The 21,285-nt window shown below is 39.6% G+C and overlaps 1 protein-coding gene across 1 annotated transcript in view; it reads right to left on the bottom strand.

Annotated features, from left to right (window-relative positions):
• mtmr10 (myotubularin related protein 10) overlaps positions 1–21,285 on the bottom strand; it is a 63,312-nt gene that overhangs the window by 34,623 nt on the left and 7,404 nt on the right. The window contains 2 exon segments of the mRNA XM_036584408.1: positions 3,146–3,218; positions 4,963–5,099. Coding sequence (XP_036440301.1) covers positions 3,146–3,218; positions 4,963–5,099 — 210 coding nt within the window.

Here is a 21,285-nt window from a genome sequence, read left to right as displayed (position 1 = left end):
ACATTAGTTCATCCGCAATACAGGCTCGACTGTAAGCCTAGAACAAACACTTTTAGAAATGGAAAGAGGTAGAGAGAAAGAGAGAGGGGAGAGAGCGTGAGAAAGAATGAGAGACAGAGTGAGAGAGAGAATAACTGATATATAATTTAATGTGAATATATATCTGAATATTCTTTGAACAGTGGGAGATTGAATGGACCAATTCAGGCTGAATGTAGAGAATAAGAAGCAGACAAAAACTTAAACACAACCTGCCTTTCATAGTTCCAGTTCTAAAACGATGTCACTCACTGCTGTGACTAAAGACGATTAATACGTAACTGTACTGGATCGCTATATACGTCTGTGTGTTCAGACAGTGAAATAGAGGCTGCCACCCAGCAGGTCTCATACCTGTCATGCGAAACATTCCACACTCTTAAAAATAAAGCTGTCAAAAAGGTTTCAGATTTTTGGAGTGATGCCACTGAAGCACCACTATCAGCTCCCTGTAGAACCTTTCAATGTAAAGTGACCTTTCTGTAAATGAGATGTGCAAAAGTGAGGAACTTAAAATTTAAAGAACGTCCTTATACTGTAAAGGTTCTACACCAATTACAAGGCTTTTCTAGAACTGTACATATATGTCAAGAATCACTGCGGGACTTTTTTTTTGGAACCAAGTCAGGCAGGACCTGCAAACAGTGTTTGCCATCTTAATTCTTGACAGAGGAGCCACCAAATGTTAGTCTTTCACAGCCGTTCACAGGCGTGAGACAACAATGACCTTCTAGTAATGCAACTTAAGTGTTGGGCTAGTCAGAACACTGTAGCCACAGTATATAGAACAGAATAACATACATATATATGAGCTGTCAATCAATGTAAATAATTAGTCATGATTAATGACATTATTTTGTGTAGTTAATCTTGATTGTTGCTCAAATTTGACCCCAAACTGAGATTTTTCCCCATTTACAAAGTAGTGCATTTTCTTATAGCTATATGATTGAATAAAATAAGCTTCATCAACTGCATGGTGACTTCACATGAATCTGAGTCTGTAAACTGTCCTATTTTCATGTTCACCCGGTGAACCCAGGGTGAACATGAAAATAGAGAGAACACAGTTTGCAATTTTGACCACAGATCTATGAGATCAACAGCGACTGCTCAGTTCCTCTGCGACTGTAGGTCTCTCACGCTCTCACCACCACATCACTTCTTGATTCACGTGAAACTGTAGTTTTCTACTTTGCTGTTGCTTTTCACACTTGGTTCTTCAAGGGTTCTTTAGTAAAGAAAATGGTTCTGCACAGAACCATGAACACTCAAAGAACCCTTTCCATGACTGAAAGGTTCTTTGCATTGTAAAAGGGTTCTTAAGATTGATGGAGAATGTGCTGTATATGGTTTTATATAGAACCTTTTTGAAAATTAACAGCACCAAAAAGTATTCTATTGTAACAAGCCAGACATTGTAACAACAGAAGAACCCTTTTGTAGTGCTATATAGAACCCTTTTCAAAAAAGGTGCTATATAGAATCATCTATAGCACATTCTCCGTCAGTCTGAAGAATGCTTTCACAATGCAAAACACACTTTAATCATGGAAAGAGCTCTTCGAATGTTCATGGTTCTATGTAGAACCATTTTCTTTACTAAAGAAGCATCATTTTTTAGTGTGTTGTTGTTTGTCTGTTCATTAGGTCTTCCACAAGCACTGTCCAGCGCAGGCTGCTGAGAGCATCCTCCAGGGTTAATGTCACTGACATTGCTGCAATGCTAGGGTTGTAAACCAATTTAAACCATGTTTGGTGTCTTTGCCTGGGTAGTTAAGGTTCACATCATACCTTCCCCGCCCCTGACTGGAATCAGCATCGGCCAATCGTGCTAAAGGACAATCAGCAATCGGCACCAACCTCACAAATCGCTGCTCGGCCCACCTCTAATCAAGAGATTGAGCCATTTGTGGAACATTTTGCTATTTACAGGCTGCATCTGAACAAGACTCTCAGTCAAATGTATTACATCACAAAAACTCGTCTGTGGTCTACAACATGCCCATATCAGAAAATTCGAACCTAAGCAGTTTTTCTCTATGACAGAAATACATTTTGAAAATCACCACTGTTGCACACGGTAAACATAAATGCTCCGAAACTGATATGTTCTGTCCTGTGTACATTTTTCCACCAAGTGTCACTGGATTGTCTGAGGCTGTTCAGCAGTCAAAATATGAATGATGTTACATACATGCTACAGCAAGTCAACACTGCTCACTAAAATGACGCTGCATGAAAGTAAGTCTAGTAATAATCTTCAACACTTGAATATCATTACCAGCTACTCAAACTGCAGCCTAAAACTGCCAAAGCCTCTAAACTATCACATCTGACAAAGCTTGCTGGTTTGTGTGGGGTATTTTGGTGAGGTTGCTAGTTTTGATGTTGGTTCAGTGAGCAACAGCACTAGCTTGTATGCAGCAATAGTCGTATTTCAGCTCTTTAATGACGTTGCATTTCAGAGGAACCAGTGACATTTGGAGGACAAACGTCCATAGAGCAAAATGTGTTGGCTTTGCAACATTTTAGTTAACCGCAGAAAACCTGACATGAGCATGACACAGACTACAGAATGACAACATGACTTCAGAGGTCTCTATGGCAGCTGCATGACGGGCACTTTTTTTACATTCACATTACTCAATTTCACTTGGCCTGAATGCACCAGCTTTCCACAACATTCAACAAGCTGTTGTTTATAATGACACCACTTACAAACAATGGCAATGTCTATGGCAGCTCCAGAGTATGTACAGAGGCTATAGATGGATAACTGCACAGTAAAAAGGCACAATATTCAGGAATACACAGGAATAAAATATCATCACTGTCCAAAGAAAAAACATCTCCATTTTTTTTTCAATTTTTACTTTTTTGCAACATTTGAGAACAGCAGCTGTCCTTTACATTGTGTGAAAATTTCATGTTGAATGCTCCAGAAATGCTCCAAAACGGCTCCAGAAAATCTCTTTACATTATGTACATTAAAAGTAATGAACGTTTTTGTACTCTCTTTTAAAGTTACGATTTTGGAGATTCTTGTTTTTCTTTGGACAGCGACAACGTGTGTATATATTGTTCCAGAATGAAGATGTCTTACCAGTTACAACCTGCTCCACACATGCTAGGGGGATGTCATGCTCTCCCAGCAGCCGGTGGGTGCACTGGAACCTCTGAACAGCAAAAGAAAGAACATTATAATGAATTAAGCCAACATTATTTTGTCCCGTTTTCTATTGCTATTTTAAAGTATTTATTTTACAGCAGTATGATTCCAATCACATGAAATAAAATACAATCTACCATGGGTACCAGGTGAATCTTTCAAACATGTGAATAAAGATACTGCAACTTCAGTTAAACTGTACAACAGTTCATCAAACACACCAAACATTTACAATAAATGAGCTACTAAATTAAGTCCACAGTCAGCTGACTTCAGATGATGACTCAGTACTAGTTTATACTCATCATCAAGCAGTTATAATATAACTAGCCAATCAGCAAATAAGGCCTTGTGTCTGACAGGTTCCTCACTGTTTAGCAGAGTTCAGTGGAAGACTAACCAAATGGTTAATTATTTTCTCCTTTCTGAAGATACCCACTTACACAAAAGCTCTTTTAATGATTCACAGAAGCCCTTTAAGTGCTTTCAACAACATGTGCAAAAGTATATCTAGCCAAGCTTTGCACAAGACATCTTTTTAAGCACTCTGTCAAACCTCTTCTGATGGTGAGCGGCAAAAACCCTGAATAAACACGCTCTTAAACAAGTTATGCAACAACCCCACCCTACTTACACTTCGAAACATGCTATAAACCAGACCCACCTCTCTGAGAAGAGACAGTGACACTGAAAAACATTCAAATTTAATTCCTAAAAAGTTGGGACAGTAAGAAAAATGTAAATAAAAACAGACAGCAATGATTTTGAAATTCTTTTCAACCTGTATTTAACTGGAAACAGTACAAAGACAAGTTGTGAAAGTAGGTTTTTTCTGCATTCTTGCTTGTTATAACACTTCAGTTGCTCAGCAGTTTGGGGTTTCTGTGGTCGTATATTGCGCTTTATAATGCCCCAAATGTTTTCAGTCTAGCACTTGCACTCTTTTATGCACACTGCTGTAACACATGCAGAATGTGTCTTGGCATTGTTTTACTGAAACAAGCAGTGACAACCCTGAGAAAGATGCCATCTAGATGGCAGCATACATTACTCTAAAATGTGTATGTACCTCTCAGCAGTAATGCCTTCACAGATGTGCAAATTAACCATTAACACACCTCCATACCAGGACAGATGCTGGCTTTTCAACTTTACGCTGGTAACAGTCATTGAGATCCTTTTCCTCATTTGAACATCACATCCATTTTTTCCAAAAACAATTTAAAGATAGACACATCAGACCAGAGCACGTCTGCACTTGACGTCAGGCCATCTCAGATGAGCTTTTGCCCTGAGAAGTCGGCGGTGTTTCTGGATGTTGTTAATTGTTTTGGGCTTCCAATTTACGTAGTAGAATTTTAACTGACCTGTGTATATGAAGCAACAAACTGTGTTGACTGACAATTGTTTTCCAAAGTATTCCCAGGCCAGTGTGGTTACATTCACTACAGAAGCAGGTCAATTTTTAATGCAGTTCCATCTGAAGGTCAGAGGCATTCAATATCGGTTTTCAGCCTTGCCCTTTACACATTCTCTGAATCTGAGATGGAAGATGGTCATCACAGCACAGCATCACCTGTTAACTGTTCACCTGTTTACTTGTGGAAGTACCAAAACAGGTGATAATTCCACAAAGTTCCCAGTCCTCCCACTGAAAGTATCATTTTTCCCTCTACATGTGGTATAATTACACATCTGGGTCCTACATAAAATAAAATAACTACATATGAATATCAGCCAACTGAGCTTACCTGTTGTGGCAGGGAATCATGGGTAACGAAGGACACTTTGAAGTTGGTGCAGATGAGCTTCCCCCACAGGTCGTCCTGACTGCTGTCCGCCCCGATGCACTTCCGCACAAAGTTCGCTTCATTCACCACAATCTCCCCTGAGGAGCAGAAACAGGGAAATCGAGAGTGAGCGGAACATCCAGGAGCTTAACGTTGTGAGGAAACAAGAGACTCAACTTTAAACGGTTCAGGAAGACCAGCATGAGGAAGTCTTTTATGGCTGCTACATGATTCTGAAAATGCCTGCAGGGAACAGATAATGTATTAGAGCAGTTCCCCAATCCTAGTCTTAGAGCAACTCTGTATCAACCATTTTCAGTGCTTTTCTTCCTTCAATACATCAAATTTAACCTTAAAAGCAGAGTTCCACCCATTTTTCTAAACTTCTGCATGATTAAATGGTTAAGATGTAAACCAAGTTATTCAGAGTGGTTTGACGTGAATGGCTTCTAGAGAAGCATTTCATATCAAACCACTGATTCTGATGTTTCTAGAGAAACTTAGTGAGTCAGAATTGTTCACAGTGGTGGTGATGAGAACCAGACATCCAAAGTGTCCAATGCCTCTAAAAGCTCCCTCACAGGAAGTTATTACACAAAACGATTATAAATACACTGCCTGATACCACAGTAAGACAATGTTTCACAATAGGTTTGAGCATATGTTTTAAAATACAGGCAAAATGGTCCTTAAAAGAAAACCTTTTTTTTCAGATTTACCACTATATTACCATCATCAACATCACATATAAACCTTATTGCTTCGGACAGTAAATAAAATGGCTATACTTGTGTTTAAATGTGCTATATAGATACTGTGAACCCTGGTTCCTATCACAACCACTGCAAAGAAATCTGAAGTCTTCTCTGCAATGAACGAATTCACATATGAAACACTTCAACTGACTTTATTTACATCTCGATGCACAATTTATGCAGAAACTCTGAAAAATTGGATGAATTCCATTTAAAGAAGGATTTGGGACTAAGCTGATGTGTTTTGTCAGATGTGTAACAGCAGGAAAACACCAAAATACACAAAGAGGGGGAAGTTCAGCCACAGAAATGGGAAGCACTGATTTAGAGAGGCATAAACAGACAAAGATGTTTATACTATGCGCATATTTACTGTGCATTTTAGCATTGATGTAATGAAAGTTCAGTGCTTTTTTCAATAATGCAACATGGTAAATAATTCAATTCATTGTCTAAATAGGCTAACACTGTGTTGACATATTCTGCCTGTAACAAATTCATTTGCACATACTAATTTGTCTTGGATGAATATTACAACTTTACATTGTAAAGTTACTATTTCGGAAAAACGCATGTAGTGTGAAGCCCCATTAATCTTCCCTCGGACACAATCAACAGGGTCATGTTTGAAATGATTTAGTTTGACTGTTCTGAAGGCATCTGAAGATGTTTGTACTGATAAAAGAGAGTTAATTAAGCCATAAATATAAACATTACGCAGTGTTCAGTTTTTCTGAATATTTTTTTCTCAAATTTTTAAAATAAGAGTTTGATGTTGGATATAAACATAATTATGAACACATACTATTCACTCTACAGTCCATATGTGGAAGATAATGCACAAAACAGCCTGTTTTGAATCTAAACTTAAATTAGGTTTTCGTGACGTCACACAAACAAATTAATTTTAGCCCCACCCATTTACACTGAAGTAATAAGCAGTGTTTCAGCCTGGGCTGTTTTTTTGAATAAGGCCCAACACAGGGCTGCCAATGAGACAAAGAGGTCATTTACATATATGAGTCCCAAAGGCACAGTAACAGAAACAGCCTGTTTAATTCTAAAGGATAAAAGAGAGGTTGGAAAATCGTACAAATGAATTATGATGTTTTTCGGTAAATAAAACCTCATAAACACTATAAGTGCACAGAAAAACGTAGGATATTGGCCCTATTATCTTTCGCCACAGTTGGATGCTGGTATTGAATAAAGTGATACTACACTTAGTCTCAGGATTAAAGTCTGGTTTTGTGACAACCCTCATCTAAGTAAATATCCTGTATGCCTTGTGTCTTGTATAAACACAGCACTGCTGAGTGTCCTCGCTCATTCTGAATGTAAACCCAAGACAGTGGAAAGAGGACACTGGGAGCATTGAGAAACGGGTCAGGCAGAGAAGGCCGAGTTTGTCCCTTATGACCTGCGCCTTGTTCAAGTTTCCTAGGCGGAGTGCGCATGATCTGCTTACTCCTGCTGACAGGTGATACGCGCATTCCTGGTCTGGGGCCGGAGGGCAGAGTTAATGATCCTGCTGTTCCTCCTCTGAGCCAGGGCTCTACTGCAGCCACGGCGCAATGGAAATACCCTCAGACACAAACGGAGAACGCTGGAATCTGCAGATCAACATCTCTCCCTCCTGCAGCACACCTATATTTACCCATCCTGCTATTTCAGACAATCTCAGAAGATCTTGAATGAAAATGCCCCAAAAAAGATGCCCTTGAAATGTAAAGTGTGAGTGCAAAAATGTGTCTGTATGAATCCTATTTTAAAAAAAAATAAAACATTTTAAAGCTGTACTTCAGGCCAGGTTGGTAATATGCGGCTCTTTTACTGCCCTGTTCCGGCTCCACAGCAGAATTTTTAGGTACAAATAAAATAATCCTCCTTTCACAATTATAACAATAAATGGTCTCAAACACTGGAGTTAATGTATCCTCTATCTGCTAATTCAACCCTGAAGACTGGCGCACAGATTGCTGGTCACATAGCAACGCAGAAAACAGTCTTTTTTTACTAGCAGCAAAGAGAAAGAAAAGACAAAAGATTTAAGACAAATATCGATAATTTAGAGACAAATTGTTTTATTTGCATTTATAATCACTCCAGCTGGTTTCTGATACGTTTAATCTGCAATGAGAAACTGTCAAACACTAAAAAGTCACAAGGCTGAAGTTGCTTCTCGTTCACCAGCTTCTTGTTCGAACTGCCCCGTTCCACCTTAAATGGCGCTGCAGTTAGACTCTGGTGCCTCAGGCACCATTTAAGGTGGAACGGAATAACACAAACAAAAAGCTGGAGAATGAGAAGCGACTTCAGCCTCGTAAAAGAACGTTCAGAGACATTTTACAAGAAACTGTTCTACTTTTGATGAAAAGTTTCCTGCCTGAGATGCGAGAAAAGCAGCTATAGCTGAGCTAAAGCTTAAAGCAGAGCACAGTAAGGATTTTTTTATTATATATGTTTTAGCTTATACTAGCACATCAGCACATACTGAGACATATTTACAGCCAAGAAGGTAAAATGGACATAAAATGTTGTGGCTCCCGAAGAGGTTTGATTTTTGTTGAAAGGACGAAATGGCTCTTCTTAACATGAACATGAACTCCGCACATACACATATATTAAGGACGGGAAAGAATCTGTTATTTTTAATTTTAAAAAGTCTGTCTGCGCCTTTCTATTTCTCTCTCTCTCTCTCTCTCTCTCCATCTCTCAAAGTCAAAGGCATCAGATTTGGTATGCAAAGTTAAAAGATTGAGAAATTTGCATGTGGGTCCTACATCAGCGACAATCCCTCGCTAGTATTATTAACTACTGACCATATCAGTATTTGTTATCTTGTATTTTTTATTTTATTATGTCATTGTTTTTTGAAATACTGATATCAAAAGGCTACAATATATCTACAAGACATATTGTACAATACATCATGTTATCCTACAAAAGTACATTATTTTGGTCAGAATATGCAGCCAAACTGCTAACCAGGCCACATGAATAGCCCACCAATGAGTCTATCAGATTGCAAGGCATAATTGCAAATGGCAATTTCTACAAATATAATCAAAATAAAGGTATTTTGGTCGAAATCATTTGGGCATAAAATCTGATGTTTGACAAAGTTGTTGGATATCGCGATGATAAATTAAGATTAAAATATATAATTTTAGTGTGACTCTGACTGAATGTGTAGCAAATTCAGGCTTTTTTTTTAAATCCTGTGTAAAATTTTTAAGTTTATTCAACTTTATAACAACATTCTGCCTATATGATATGAATCTTCCTGCATCTGGATAAACAGAACATTACTGTGACTTCTTCTTTTTGCAAACACAAAAATACCAAAAGAATCAAAGAATAAATTCAGTATTCACTATTGTGGTGCCACTCAGCCAAGCACACTGATGCACTAATATTAGGCCATGTTACATTCCCTCCTATATAATTATGTCACTCTGTTGCCACATGTCTGTAATGCAATCTGGTCTGTTCTGTTGTCACAGCCCAGATGTGTTTATCGCAGAATCTCACACTGCAATGATGATAAAGACACGATTTGTCACACAGCCTTACTGCCCAGCAATCGAGACTGCCACTGATTTTGCACAAGCTACAAAACATTCTTATGTGTCCGTAAATCAAGACCGGAGGCTCTTTCATGTTCATTTCCATGCAGCAGGGAGCAGCCCACCATCTACACGCTAAACAGGACATCCCTCACCCCACAGCCGCTTCTAATTACCATCTCTCTCCCTCTCTGTCTGCCTTTCTCTGCTGCCCTCGGCTCTGAACTGAAGAGGTATTTTAACACAATGGGAGCCAATGAGTCACTAGGCTGAATCTGATCCAGCATTTTGGATCATGGAGCATTGCGGGAGAGTTCACGCCGAAGGCACTTAGTCCTGGTATGTCAGGGAAACACCGCACCCCCCCCAACACCACCCCCAACACACACACACACTTTCTCCTGAGAAACAGGGAGGGCGATGAATTTTCACTTTGTTGTTTATTTGAGTAAATAACACCCCAATTAATAAAAAGAAGCAACATATTCCACAGATTCCACCACTCACTTCAACTTTAAGGGCCACTGACTGTTTGTATAAACAGCTTGACTTTGAGTTTTTACTTACACCCCCCTTTACCTCACGAGAGCTGCGTATAACCACTTCAGGGAAAGTGGAAAAAACCTTAAGGACTAAATGAGCTTTAGTTAGCACAGGCCTACACAAAGCCGTCCTCAAATTATGTGTTTAACCCTGTTGCCATTATAACCAAGAGTCAAATCACACCCTCGCAAATCAAGCGTTTCACGACGGTACAATAGAGAGTATAACCCTTAATTAAGAGGCACAGATAAGAAGTGTAATGCAACGCACTTAAGTAGATCCCTTAACTCAGATAAATATATCCCTTAGGGATTTAACTTAAGATAAACTGGGACTCACACTACAGAGACGTCAGACTCGTGACTCGGACTCGCAGCCGCACCTCAAAAAGACTTGCACCTCAGAGACTCAAGATTCAGACCCAGGGATTCGAGAACTGGACTCACACCTTAGAGAATGAAGATTCAGACTCGCACCTCAGAGACTCGAGACTGGGACTCGCACCTCAGAGAGCAGAGACTGTGACTTGCACTTCAGAGAGCAGAGCCTCAGACTCGCACCTTAGAGAGCAGAGCCTCAGACTCGCACCTTAGAGACTCTAGACTCGGACTTGCACCTCAGAGACTTGAGACTCAGACTCACACCTCAGAGAGTAGAGACTCGAACTGCACCTCAGAGATTGAAGACTCGGACTCACACTTTAGAGAGTCGAGATTCCAATTCACACTTTAGAGACTCGAGACCATGACTTGCACATCAGAAACTCAAGACTCACACCTTAGAGTTTTTAGACTCTGACTCACACCTCAGAGACTCAAGACTCAGACTCGCACCTCAGAGAGTAGAAACTCTTGCACATCAGACTCAAGACTCACACTTCAGAGTCTCTAGATTTGGACTTGCATCCTAGAGACTCGAGACTGGGACTCAAAGACTCAATACTCAACCCCCAGTGACTCAAGACTCAACTCCTATAAAATCGAGACTCAACTCAAACTCGCACCCCAAGTGAATCAACACTAAACTCAGACTCGCATCCCAGAGACTCAGCTCAGACTCGTACCAGTGAGGTGACTTGCAACTCGACTCAGACTCACACAAAGTACCTTGCGAATATCTCTGGCCTAAGCCTAGACTAAATGTGAATTTTAATATTGAAACAACATTGGAAAGACAAGACTAGGCTTAATGTCCACAACACCAAACCCAACTCTGCTCTATGCACAAATGCACCACCTGCTAAAACGAACAATTTCTTGATTTTTACACAAACTTGAATGGAGCCAAGTTGATCAAAGACAGGTGCAGGAATTTCTTCATGTTTTTAATGATGCTTCTGCTTCCTCTGCACTTACTAGACACACTTACTTAAAGTCTCTCTCAACTAAGCAAGCATTATAGCAGAGTTTGAAGCTGAGCCTAATATTCCTTCACTTGTGTTCTTGTTTTTCTCTGCTGAACTAACAATTCACACATGCAGTGAAAAGGAGCAACGTCTGTCACACATTTTCGAGGATAAACACTCTCGCTTCTCATTTCTCCAAGGCGTCTGCATCTGAAAGCAAAAGGAGGAAGACGAGCTTGTACTTCTGTCTTGGGGAATCCAGGGGGAAACCATAAACAGAAATAGCAAGCGAGTGTCATTAACAAGAAGTGGAGTGCATGTAAGAGGGAGAGGCCCATCATCAAGCTCAGCCCAGCTAGTCTAGCTTCCCCAGCTGGGACTGCTTAAGAAAGGTTACAGCAGGCCAGGCTGGACGTAAATGTTCTACGTTGCACATATGTTTTTTTTCTGCTGGTAATGTCTTACATAAAGGTTTGAGCTTTGAAATTAAAAGATCTACATTTATGCTTCACTTCACAATTATTTATATGTATGTATAATGATCATAGCTGTCTCTACATTATACTAGTAGGTATGCAATATATTGATTATGGCAATTCATCAAGTAATTTGAGGTTTTTTAAAAATGGTCGAACAATAATAATGGACTTAACTGAACAATAACAAACTAGTAACAGCGTTTAAAATATTCCAAAACGCTTCAATGGATTACAAAAAAACAAACAAGGAAGTCTTAAAAACACTACATGGCAAAATATCAATAAATTATACATCAGACTCAAGACTCGGACTCGCACCTAAGAGAGTCGAGAGGCAGACTGGCACCTCAGAGACTCAAAACTCAGACTCGCACCTCAGATACTCGTGACTCAGAGAGTAGGGACTGGGACACACGCCTTAGAGAGTAGAGACACTGACTCGCACCTTAGAGACTCAAGACTCAGACTCACCTTAGAGAGCCGAGACTCAGACTCGCACCTCGGAGACTCAAGACTCAGACTCGCACCTCAAAGACTCAAGACTCCGACTCAAACCTTAGAGACTCAAGACTCAGATTCGCACCTCAAATACTCAAGACTCAGACTCGCACCTCAAAGACTCAACGCTCTGACTCACACCTTAGAGACTCAAGACTCGGAATCACACCTTAGAGAGTCGAGATTCAAATTTGCACATTTTATCTGGAGTGCTGCTTTGTAGATGATTAATAAAGTAGATCGTATATGTATCGTTAATATGTTACTTCCGTTATGCAAAACCTAACCTTACCCATCCTTACCCAAAACCTAACCCTGGCCCTAATCCTAACCCTAACCTTAATCTCAACCCAAGCCCTAATCCTAACCCTCATATCTTTTTGACATGTTACTGAGAGTCCGTTGAGTGTTTGTTTCATCTAAAAGGACCACTCAAAATAAAGTGTCACCAATATTTTTTCCACAGTAACTCTGGTAGGAGATGAACTAGGACACTGCTGTATCTCTGTCTGTGAAATGTCATCACTCTGCACTGAGCTGCTAGTGAGCAATGAGGGTTGAAAGAGGAGGGATGAGGACCTCCTGCTGTGAAAAAATCCACACCTCTCCACAACGAATGCTGTGCCGAAATAAAACGAACAACTGCAGCTTTGTTTATATTAAATCCTGTACAGCTGCCACAATAAGAACAGCATTTAAACACAATAAAAACAACTTTATTAATGTTGACCTGAGTCGCTTCTAGTTTGGTAAATCATGCACATTTTCATCAAACGAGATTCCATCAAAGTCACCGAAAAAAATGCACAGTTCAACTGAGTGACCTCCAAAAAAGGTCTGTGAAAAGGAGTTAGACAAACACAGGTTTGGTTCCGGCTTCTCACAGCACTCCAGCCATCACATGGATTGGTTAAATTCCATCATTAACTTAATGAAGGACTGATAAGATGAACTAGGTATTGGGAGGTAAGTGTAAATACTGGGTTTCCTAAAGGAGAAATGTGGAAATGGTGAACACACCCAGCTTTACACACTGTTTTCATATTACTTCTTTTGCAAAGTACTCAATATAATGATCAGTTTCCACTGAACTAACAGCAAAAGTCTGGGCTGTAAAAACAAACAACCTGCACACTTTAGCAGGCTCTGAATGTGAGGATTAGAGAAACAAAGTAATTGAAAATGAAGGTCATTTAGTTTGCACCAAAAGAAAACCTGCCAATCAAACAGAGTTTTTGTTTAGTGGGCATCTACCACTGACTCCACGGGACTTCAAAGAGACCTTACCATCTCTCTGCACTTTTCCGGTCCCACAGAAACCTGAACACACACACACACACACACACACACACACACACACACACAGCTTCCTCTTCAGCTGACACCACATGTGGGCTTGCTTGCTAATAACCCTCATCCTCTGCCTCCTCCCTTCCCTCTGAGTGTGTGTGTGTGTGTGTGTGTGTGTGTGTGTGTGTGTGTGTGTCTACAACCCACCAGAGAGGCTAATCAGCAGCTTGGCTTTCCTGCTCATCAATTAGCAGCTGCAGGCTACTGATGCAGCACAGTAGCACTGGCAGCAGCGTGGCAGAGGCATTACAGTGCAATCTGAGCACAGCCTGCACCTTCATCCACTACAACAGCAGCAAACTTTTAGAGCAGTAAAAGAAAGCGATGCGGTGCTAATTTGGGCTGGGTACGACTCAAAATTTTGACACCTATACTAATTCTGGTGGCTTGACTTCAAAACTGATTCTGATACTTATTTCTAGGGATGTACGGATATAAAAATTGAAGATCGATGCACACATCCAAAATTTTTTGTGTACGCATCTGCCGATGCTGAGATAAACATTTATAAAAATGCAGAAACTGTGAATACAGCTGGATTAGCAATACAGAGAAATATCATGTTTACTTCTGCAGGGTTACAAATGCAGAAAGATGAATAAAATGCAGATATTTTAGCACAGTAACCCAGCATAGCCTAAACGTTCTGCTCTTCCAGAGTACATTAAATACATAATCAGATATCAGTTTGACATATCAGTCAAATCTAATCATCTGTCCGATTATTTTTTAAAGCAAATATCTGCCAATACTGATATTTTATTGATCTACCGATATACCGATTGCAATATTAACATGCATTCCTACTTCCTTCCATAAATGCCAAACCAGAAGAGGGTGTGGCTTAAACCAGTAATGAATGAGAGGTGCTGGAAGTGGATATATTTACAGCAAAGATAGCAAGATAGCAGACTAATCAAGAATCACTGATATTAATAACAGGCATGTGGAATATAATGTAGACAGCCAAACAACAGCCTTGATTGTGGAACAAACATGTCTGTTGGCTCACTGACGCTGCTAAGACTGACCACTCTGGCATTGAACTTTGGTCTTAAATGACAATGGTCTAATACTTTGATCAGTATCATAAAATTTTTGAAATTCAATGTGCAGCCATAGCGCTAAAGATGCTCAGAGTACCTGTCGGATAACCGTGTACAACGACTTTGGTCACGAGTGCATTTCTATTCATTTATTAGCTTCAATCTGCCTACAGAGGTACACAGACCAACTGATATGTATTGTACATCAAGTTGGCCACAACTACCAGAATCTTTCCAGGTACTGACTGACTGTATGCACCTCTGTGCAATGGCTTCTACCCATCCGAGGGGAAAACAGTTAGGCAACAAAAGTCTTTCAGATCAAGATACAGCTGCTGAACTGAACAAAAGGTGAATTTCACAATCTTACTGTCTTCAGAGGCTGTTCAAGAGATTTCTTTGAAGCATTCAGATGCTAATAAACTATATATCTGCACATGCACTGCTTTGCTTTAAATGGGGTCTGTTTTGTGGCACTGTTTTGTGGCACTGTTTTGCATCAAGCAAAAACAACACTGATTTGTCACTTTCCATGTCAGTCAAATGGCTCCTTCCTGTCAAAGTAGACAAATCTTGGCCATATTGAGCAACAAAACCCACCAGATTCACACCCTGTTGTATTGTGTATGGACTGTCTGCAGTACTGTGTTTTGTCTGCAGTACTGTGTACTGACTGCAGTACTGTGTATTGAATGCAGTACTGTGTGTTGCTCATTCTGTGCACAAAATGAATAAGACCAACATTCTGATCAAAGGTATTTAGAAAGTTGCAATGTTTTTCAACCTAAACTCTGCTAAAACCTAAACCTGCAACCTAAAATCTGCTAACTCTGCCGCATACAGTAAATTACCATGGACAATAATTTTGATGCATCTGCCTGCATTTAGAAAAGAACCAGAAACCCATTTATTCAAAACATGTACTAAAAACTATAATAAAAGTCAAAGGGCAGGTGACATTAGGTTGAAAAATGCTGGAGTATTTCTTTAAGATATCACAACTGTGTTTGATGAGACCTCTGAGACCACTTAGTTATCATAAGAACTTCAAGTACAGCACACTACAACACGCAGCCGATGGCTGATAAATGTCTTGGCCAGACTCTTGAGTGGTAATCAGAGCCTGCTGGGGGTCAGCAAGGCTGACACTTCATACAGGACAGTCACTGCAGCTTACGACACACTCGCTAACATATTCAGATTATCTGAGGACTGCACTGGCCGAGACTGCAAGGCTATCGTCTGATCTCCTCTGTGTGGTGAGTGTGAACCGCCACATTAAAGCCAGTAAGCCTAAAAAAAAAACAGCACATCAAACCTGCGAGCAAATAATCATGTGATTGGTTCAACCTCAACTTGGCTGGCTTCCTGTGTTTGACTTCCTGTGAGAAAAAGAAATAGAGGTGGTGGGGGTAGGGGGCACTTTGGTACAGTGTGCATGAGGGGTTTGTACTCGACCGCTGCTTGGACAGCTGCTGACAGAGGTCACATATTAGAATTTCCACTGCTGACGTCAGAAACAAAGCATAAGCGTAGCAAGGCTGTCTGAGTTGCTAATATTGTTGAAACTGTCAGTATATGGCCTCAGGGGCCGGTCTTAACTTAGATGGTCTTGACTGCTAAGTCGGTCATAGGAAAGATCATTTTTCAGAGAAGACTTTACGCAGTGACCAAAGTTACACCTACGTGCAATTAAGACCAGTTTTATTGGCGTTACTTCATGTAAAACATAGGTAACAATGACGGTTGCTAAGCAGAAGTGCAGCAAACGCTCAGCTACTACTGGCAAAATCAGCACTTTTTTAATTTTACCAACAATGACAGCTGCATATTGAGTTATAGTTATATAGTCTGTATATAGTGACACTGATGGATAAACATCTTAACTGCTTAAATATATATTAAAAAAGGGTTAACACCGGCTGGTTTGGGAGGACAGCGCTCAGCAGTACAGAGTTTCTCAGCTTCTCTGAACCGTGAGCTCTTCGCTTTGCAAAGCAATATGTGTGTCATTCTACCAAATTGGTTCGGAGCAGAAATCACATTCAGACTTTTAACTGACTTGGACTTTAAACCCTTTTAATTTGAGAGACCCTGCACCAGGGGTCAGCAACATCCAGAGGATGTGGCTCTTTTACCATCCTGTTGTGGCTAAACAGCAAAATCAGATGTTTAGGAAAAAATAAAATAATCCTCCTTTGCAGTAAAATAAAGCTCTGCTGGTCGTTCAACACAGTTTTAACAATAAATGGTCTTAAAAACTCGAGTTAATGTACTCTATAGCTGCTAATCCACCCTTTAACCGTGAGAATCGGCGTGCAGACTGCTGGTCATCACAGCACCGCAGACAACAATCTCACCAAGCTAGTAGCTAAAGGCACGGAGAAAAATTTAAAGACGAACATCGACAATTTGGAGACGCTTGGACTTTATAAGCACTCAGCTGGTTTACTAATACATTTAATCTGCAACAAGAAACTGTCAAACATTAAAATGCCACAAAGCTAAAGTCAGCTTCTTGTTTGTATTTTCCTGTTACACCTGGTGCAGCTGTTAGCTACATTGTGGTGCCTCGGGCACCATTTAAGGTGGAACGTGAAATTCAAACAAGCAGCTGGCGAATGAGAAGCTGACTTCAGCCTCGTTAAATTGAACGTTGAGTGACATTTTACATTTGTGGAAAAATTTTCTGCTGGAGATGTGAGAAAAGTGGCTATAGCTAAGCTAGAGCTTAATGCAGAGCACAGTAAGTCTGGATATTTATTAGCCTATACTATGACATCAGCACATACGGAGACATATTTACAGCCAAGATGGTAAAACGGCTCCCGAGGTGGTTTGATTTTTGTTGAAAGGACAAAATAGCTCTTCTTAAGATTTGGGTTGAAGAGAGGGAACTACTAAAAAGCACTGCAAAATAAAAAGGAGTGGCATAAGTAAGACTGTGAAATGATGCGTCCCGTGTTTGTGCGTGAGTGGTTATATATGTGAGAATTTAGTAAACAGTTGTCTGAGTTCTGGTGGATCTGTTGAACAGCTGTGGGAACAAAAATAAAATGTTGTTTTGGTCAATTGTTTTCATACTAGGTCCAAGTCGTGGTTTTGGAGCAGCTCGGTCCTACATGTTTTAGTGCTTTTTCTACTCTATTATACTCAGTACACCTTAAGAAGGGCTTGTTAATGAGCTGATTCGTTGGATCAGGTGTGTTGAAGCAGGAGAAACACTAAACTGTGGACACAGTGAGTCACCCAGAACCAGAATTGGGAACTTGTGACAGAACAACTAAGCAAAGTAACTTCTTATTCACATTTTTTCTGTTCCACTAACTGGAAATAACACTTTTTAGAAGAATGAAGTAGTATGTATGTAATTCAGTGGTAAAGTATTATAATTTGTGCTCGAAATTGCTTAGAAGTTTTGCGTAAAGCTCTGGGAACCACAATGCAATTAATAAAAAGTAGATCGAGATTATAAGTGAACTTTCCCATGAAACTTTTATGGTTTTAATTGTAGATAACCGTTGCCCCAAATCAGATTAGACTGCAGCTGGTTTTTTGTAATCCCAGTATCTGCAGCCTCATCAGAAGTTGTCTGGTAGTACGTATGTAATTCAGTACTTTAATCTTTGCTTAAAACATAAAATCATCATTTTTAAAACACAAAAAAAGTTCACATAATTGCAGAATATATGAGTTTCTATACTGACAATTCTTAATGTTCCACACTGATTTTCAGACAGTGGGACACACTTACTACAAAACAATGAGATCTAAACTGTGACAGCTTGTATCCACGTTGTTTCAATGGATAAACAGTCAAATGAATTACTATTTTATATAAAAATGTGTAAAAAAGCATGTTGCATTTGTTTATCCTCTGCAGTTTTCTGACCTGCGGTCGGGATTTTCAAGCCAATGATCTATTTCAAAATGTGTTTGCAGCAAGAAACATTCATTTACTAATAAACTAATGAACTACTAATGAATGAATTAATGAACTAAGGAGTTACTAATTAATTGATATTTAATTTGATCACTGAATTACAATAAATATATAATTCTCTTTTTGTTTGTTTTTTGTTTCATTTTCATAGTTAATTGTACTGTATTCTGTTAAGTGTAATGTATGACATGTGAAGAAGGCGCTCGACACTGAATCTCTAAATGTAGCACTCAGGCATGTGCAAAGACAGACCCTGGGTGGGTCCCAAGCCCCTGTCCTTTGTCCTCAGACCGTACAAGTGCCTTCTTGGTGGGCTTGTATAATGACTGTGTTCCATATAGCCATTCTTAAAGATTCAACTTGGCTCAGCTTCAACAAGCTTCAATGCTTTTGGAAGCCCCCTCTGGTGCAGTACTGAGGGCCTGTGGAGGTCACACCTTAGTAACTCCAACCTGGACACATGCATCACCACAGTGCTGGAAATCCCAGCAATAAAGCTCAGTAACATCTTTAAGAAAGCATCACATTCCTTAGTGAGATTATCATGAACCACCAAATATACAGCTGTGAGGCGTAGAGAGGAATTTTTGCCCGATTGAAATGCAATCAATACACGGAAAAACTAGAAATGCAATGTATACATGACATTACTGAGTGTGTTTACATGCACTTAATAATCCGATCATAATTGGATTTCTGCAGTTATCCGATTATTCAAATGGTCATGTAAACACCATACTCCGATCTAGAAATCAGATTAAGAAATCTGATAAAGAGAACTGGATTTTAGCTCAGAAATCAGATTTCTCAGTGCATGTAAACTCTTACTCTGATTTCTTTCGGAGTTCTCAGTACGCACATCTGCGAAAACAGACGACGGTACCAGAAATAAGCGAGCAACGGTGGCACGAGACGCAGCAAAACGCGGCGCTGAAACCAAAAACATGCTTGACGAAATGATGGATTTAAATATTCTTCATCTTCTAGATGATGTTTGTTCATATTTTCAGGTAAAGTGACACGAAGTTTAAAACAAAAAAAAAGCCGCAGTATGAAGTTTACGTTGCGTTTGTCACGTCTTCTTCTGTGAGTTTACTGGCCGATTGCAAAGCAGACATCTGATTACTGACTCACGTAGACCTTGAGTTTCCCCATTATCTGATTACTCAAGTGCACATACATGCGTTGATCTGATTACTGACATCTGATTTTCTGCAGTCATCAGATTAAGTGCATGTAAACGCACTCATTGTTTTCACGGTGCTTTACTGAAAAACAATACAATTTGCAAAAAAACTAAATGCTGAAATCATGTGAGAATTCACTTGAAATCCATCCTGAAATGTAATCATCACACAGCTGCGTTGCCTTCCACTGTACAGTACTGCCATTCTCATACATTCTTCATTAAAATGCAACCACAACGCTGAAAAAAGTGAAATGCAATGCACGTGAGATTTAAACACTGACATGGCAAATGTGCCAAAACAAAAAGTAAAAATCCATTACATTGATTTCATGGCTACAAAGAAGAGCTGCAAAAACGTCTTCTCAGCTTTGGTCATAAGGTTTATGATCTTAGCACCATAGACTAATGGAGTCAAGTGACTTGGCACACATGCTGGAAAACCAACTGCTTCAACTTCCTCAAGTAGCTTGCCAGCAACAGCAGCCCAGGTTCAGGTCCGGCTCACTTTAACCCCTTAAATGGCCAGGATCTGCTGGCAACTCCAAACGTTTGTTACACAGTTGCCAGTGTGCATCGTACTCAACGTAGTTACTGAGTAATAAGTCTAAGAGAGGGAGCTACTAAAAAGCACTGCAAAATAAAAAGATGTGGCATAAGTAAGACTGTGAAATGGTGCGTCCCGTGTTTGTGCGTGAGTGGTTATATGTGTGAAATTAGTAAACAGTTGTTTGAGTTCTGGTGGATCTGTTGAACCGCTGTGGGAACAAAAATAAAACATTGTTTTGGTCAATTGTTTTCATACTAGGCCCCAGTCCTGGTCTTGGAGCAGCTCAGTCCTACACTGTAAAAAGTGGCTCGTCAGATCTACCTAATTACTAAAATTACTTCATGTGGTAACAAGTAAATTAACTAGTTTTACTCAACCTAAATACATACTTTGAACGATAAATTGCTAGTTCAATTGCTTGTTACTACATGAAGTAATTTTTTTTGAGTAGATCTGATGAGCCACTGTTTACGAGTGTACACGAGTGTACATGTTTCAGTATTTTTCTGCTCTAATATACTCAGCACACCTCAAGAAGGGCTTGTTAATGAGCTGATCTGTTGGATCAGGTGTGTTAAAGCAGGAGAAACACTAAACTGTGAAAGATAGTGGGTCGTCCAGAACCAGGCTTGGGAATTTGTGACAGAACAACTAAGCAAAGTAACATCTTATTTACATTTTTCCCCATTTCACACTTTTTAGAAGAACGATGTAGTATATATTAATACTATTAATTAATATTATATTATAATACATGAATTCATAATATTAATTAATATATTAGTATATAATTTGTGCTTGAAATTCCAAGTCCCAGCACCACCTGCTCAAAGATTTTGCATACAGCCCCAGAAAATATGCTGTAAAAAGCAGCTCGTCAGATCTACCTAAAACAATTGTGGTAACAAGTAAATTATCTAGTTTCATTCAACCTAAATAAATACTTTGCATGAACAATTCTGTCAATCAATGTAATTTTTTGAGCTGAATAAAACTAGTTCAATTGCTTGAACAATGAAA

Source organism: Colossoma macropomum, unplaced genomic scaffold, assembly GCF_904425465.1.
Source record: "Colossoma macropomum unplaced genomic scaffold, Colossoma_macropomum, whole genome shotgun sequence".
Taxonomy (NCBI): Eukaryota; Metazoa; Chordata; class Actinopteri; order Characiformes; family Serrasalmidae; genus Colossoma; species Colossoma macropomum.
The sequence above is the reverse complement of the archived record's forward strand: the minus strand, read 5'-3'. Positions and strand labels throughout refer to the sequence as shown.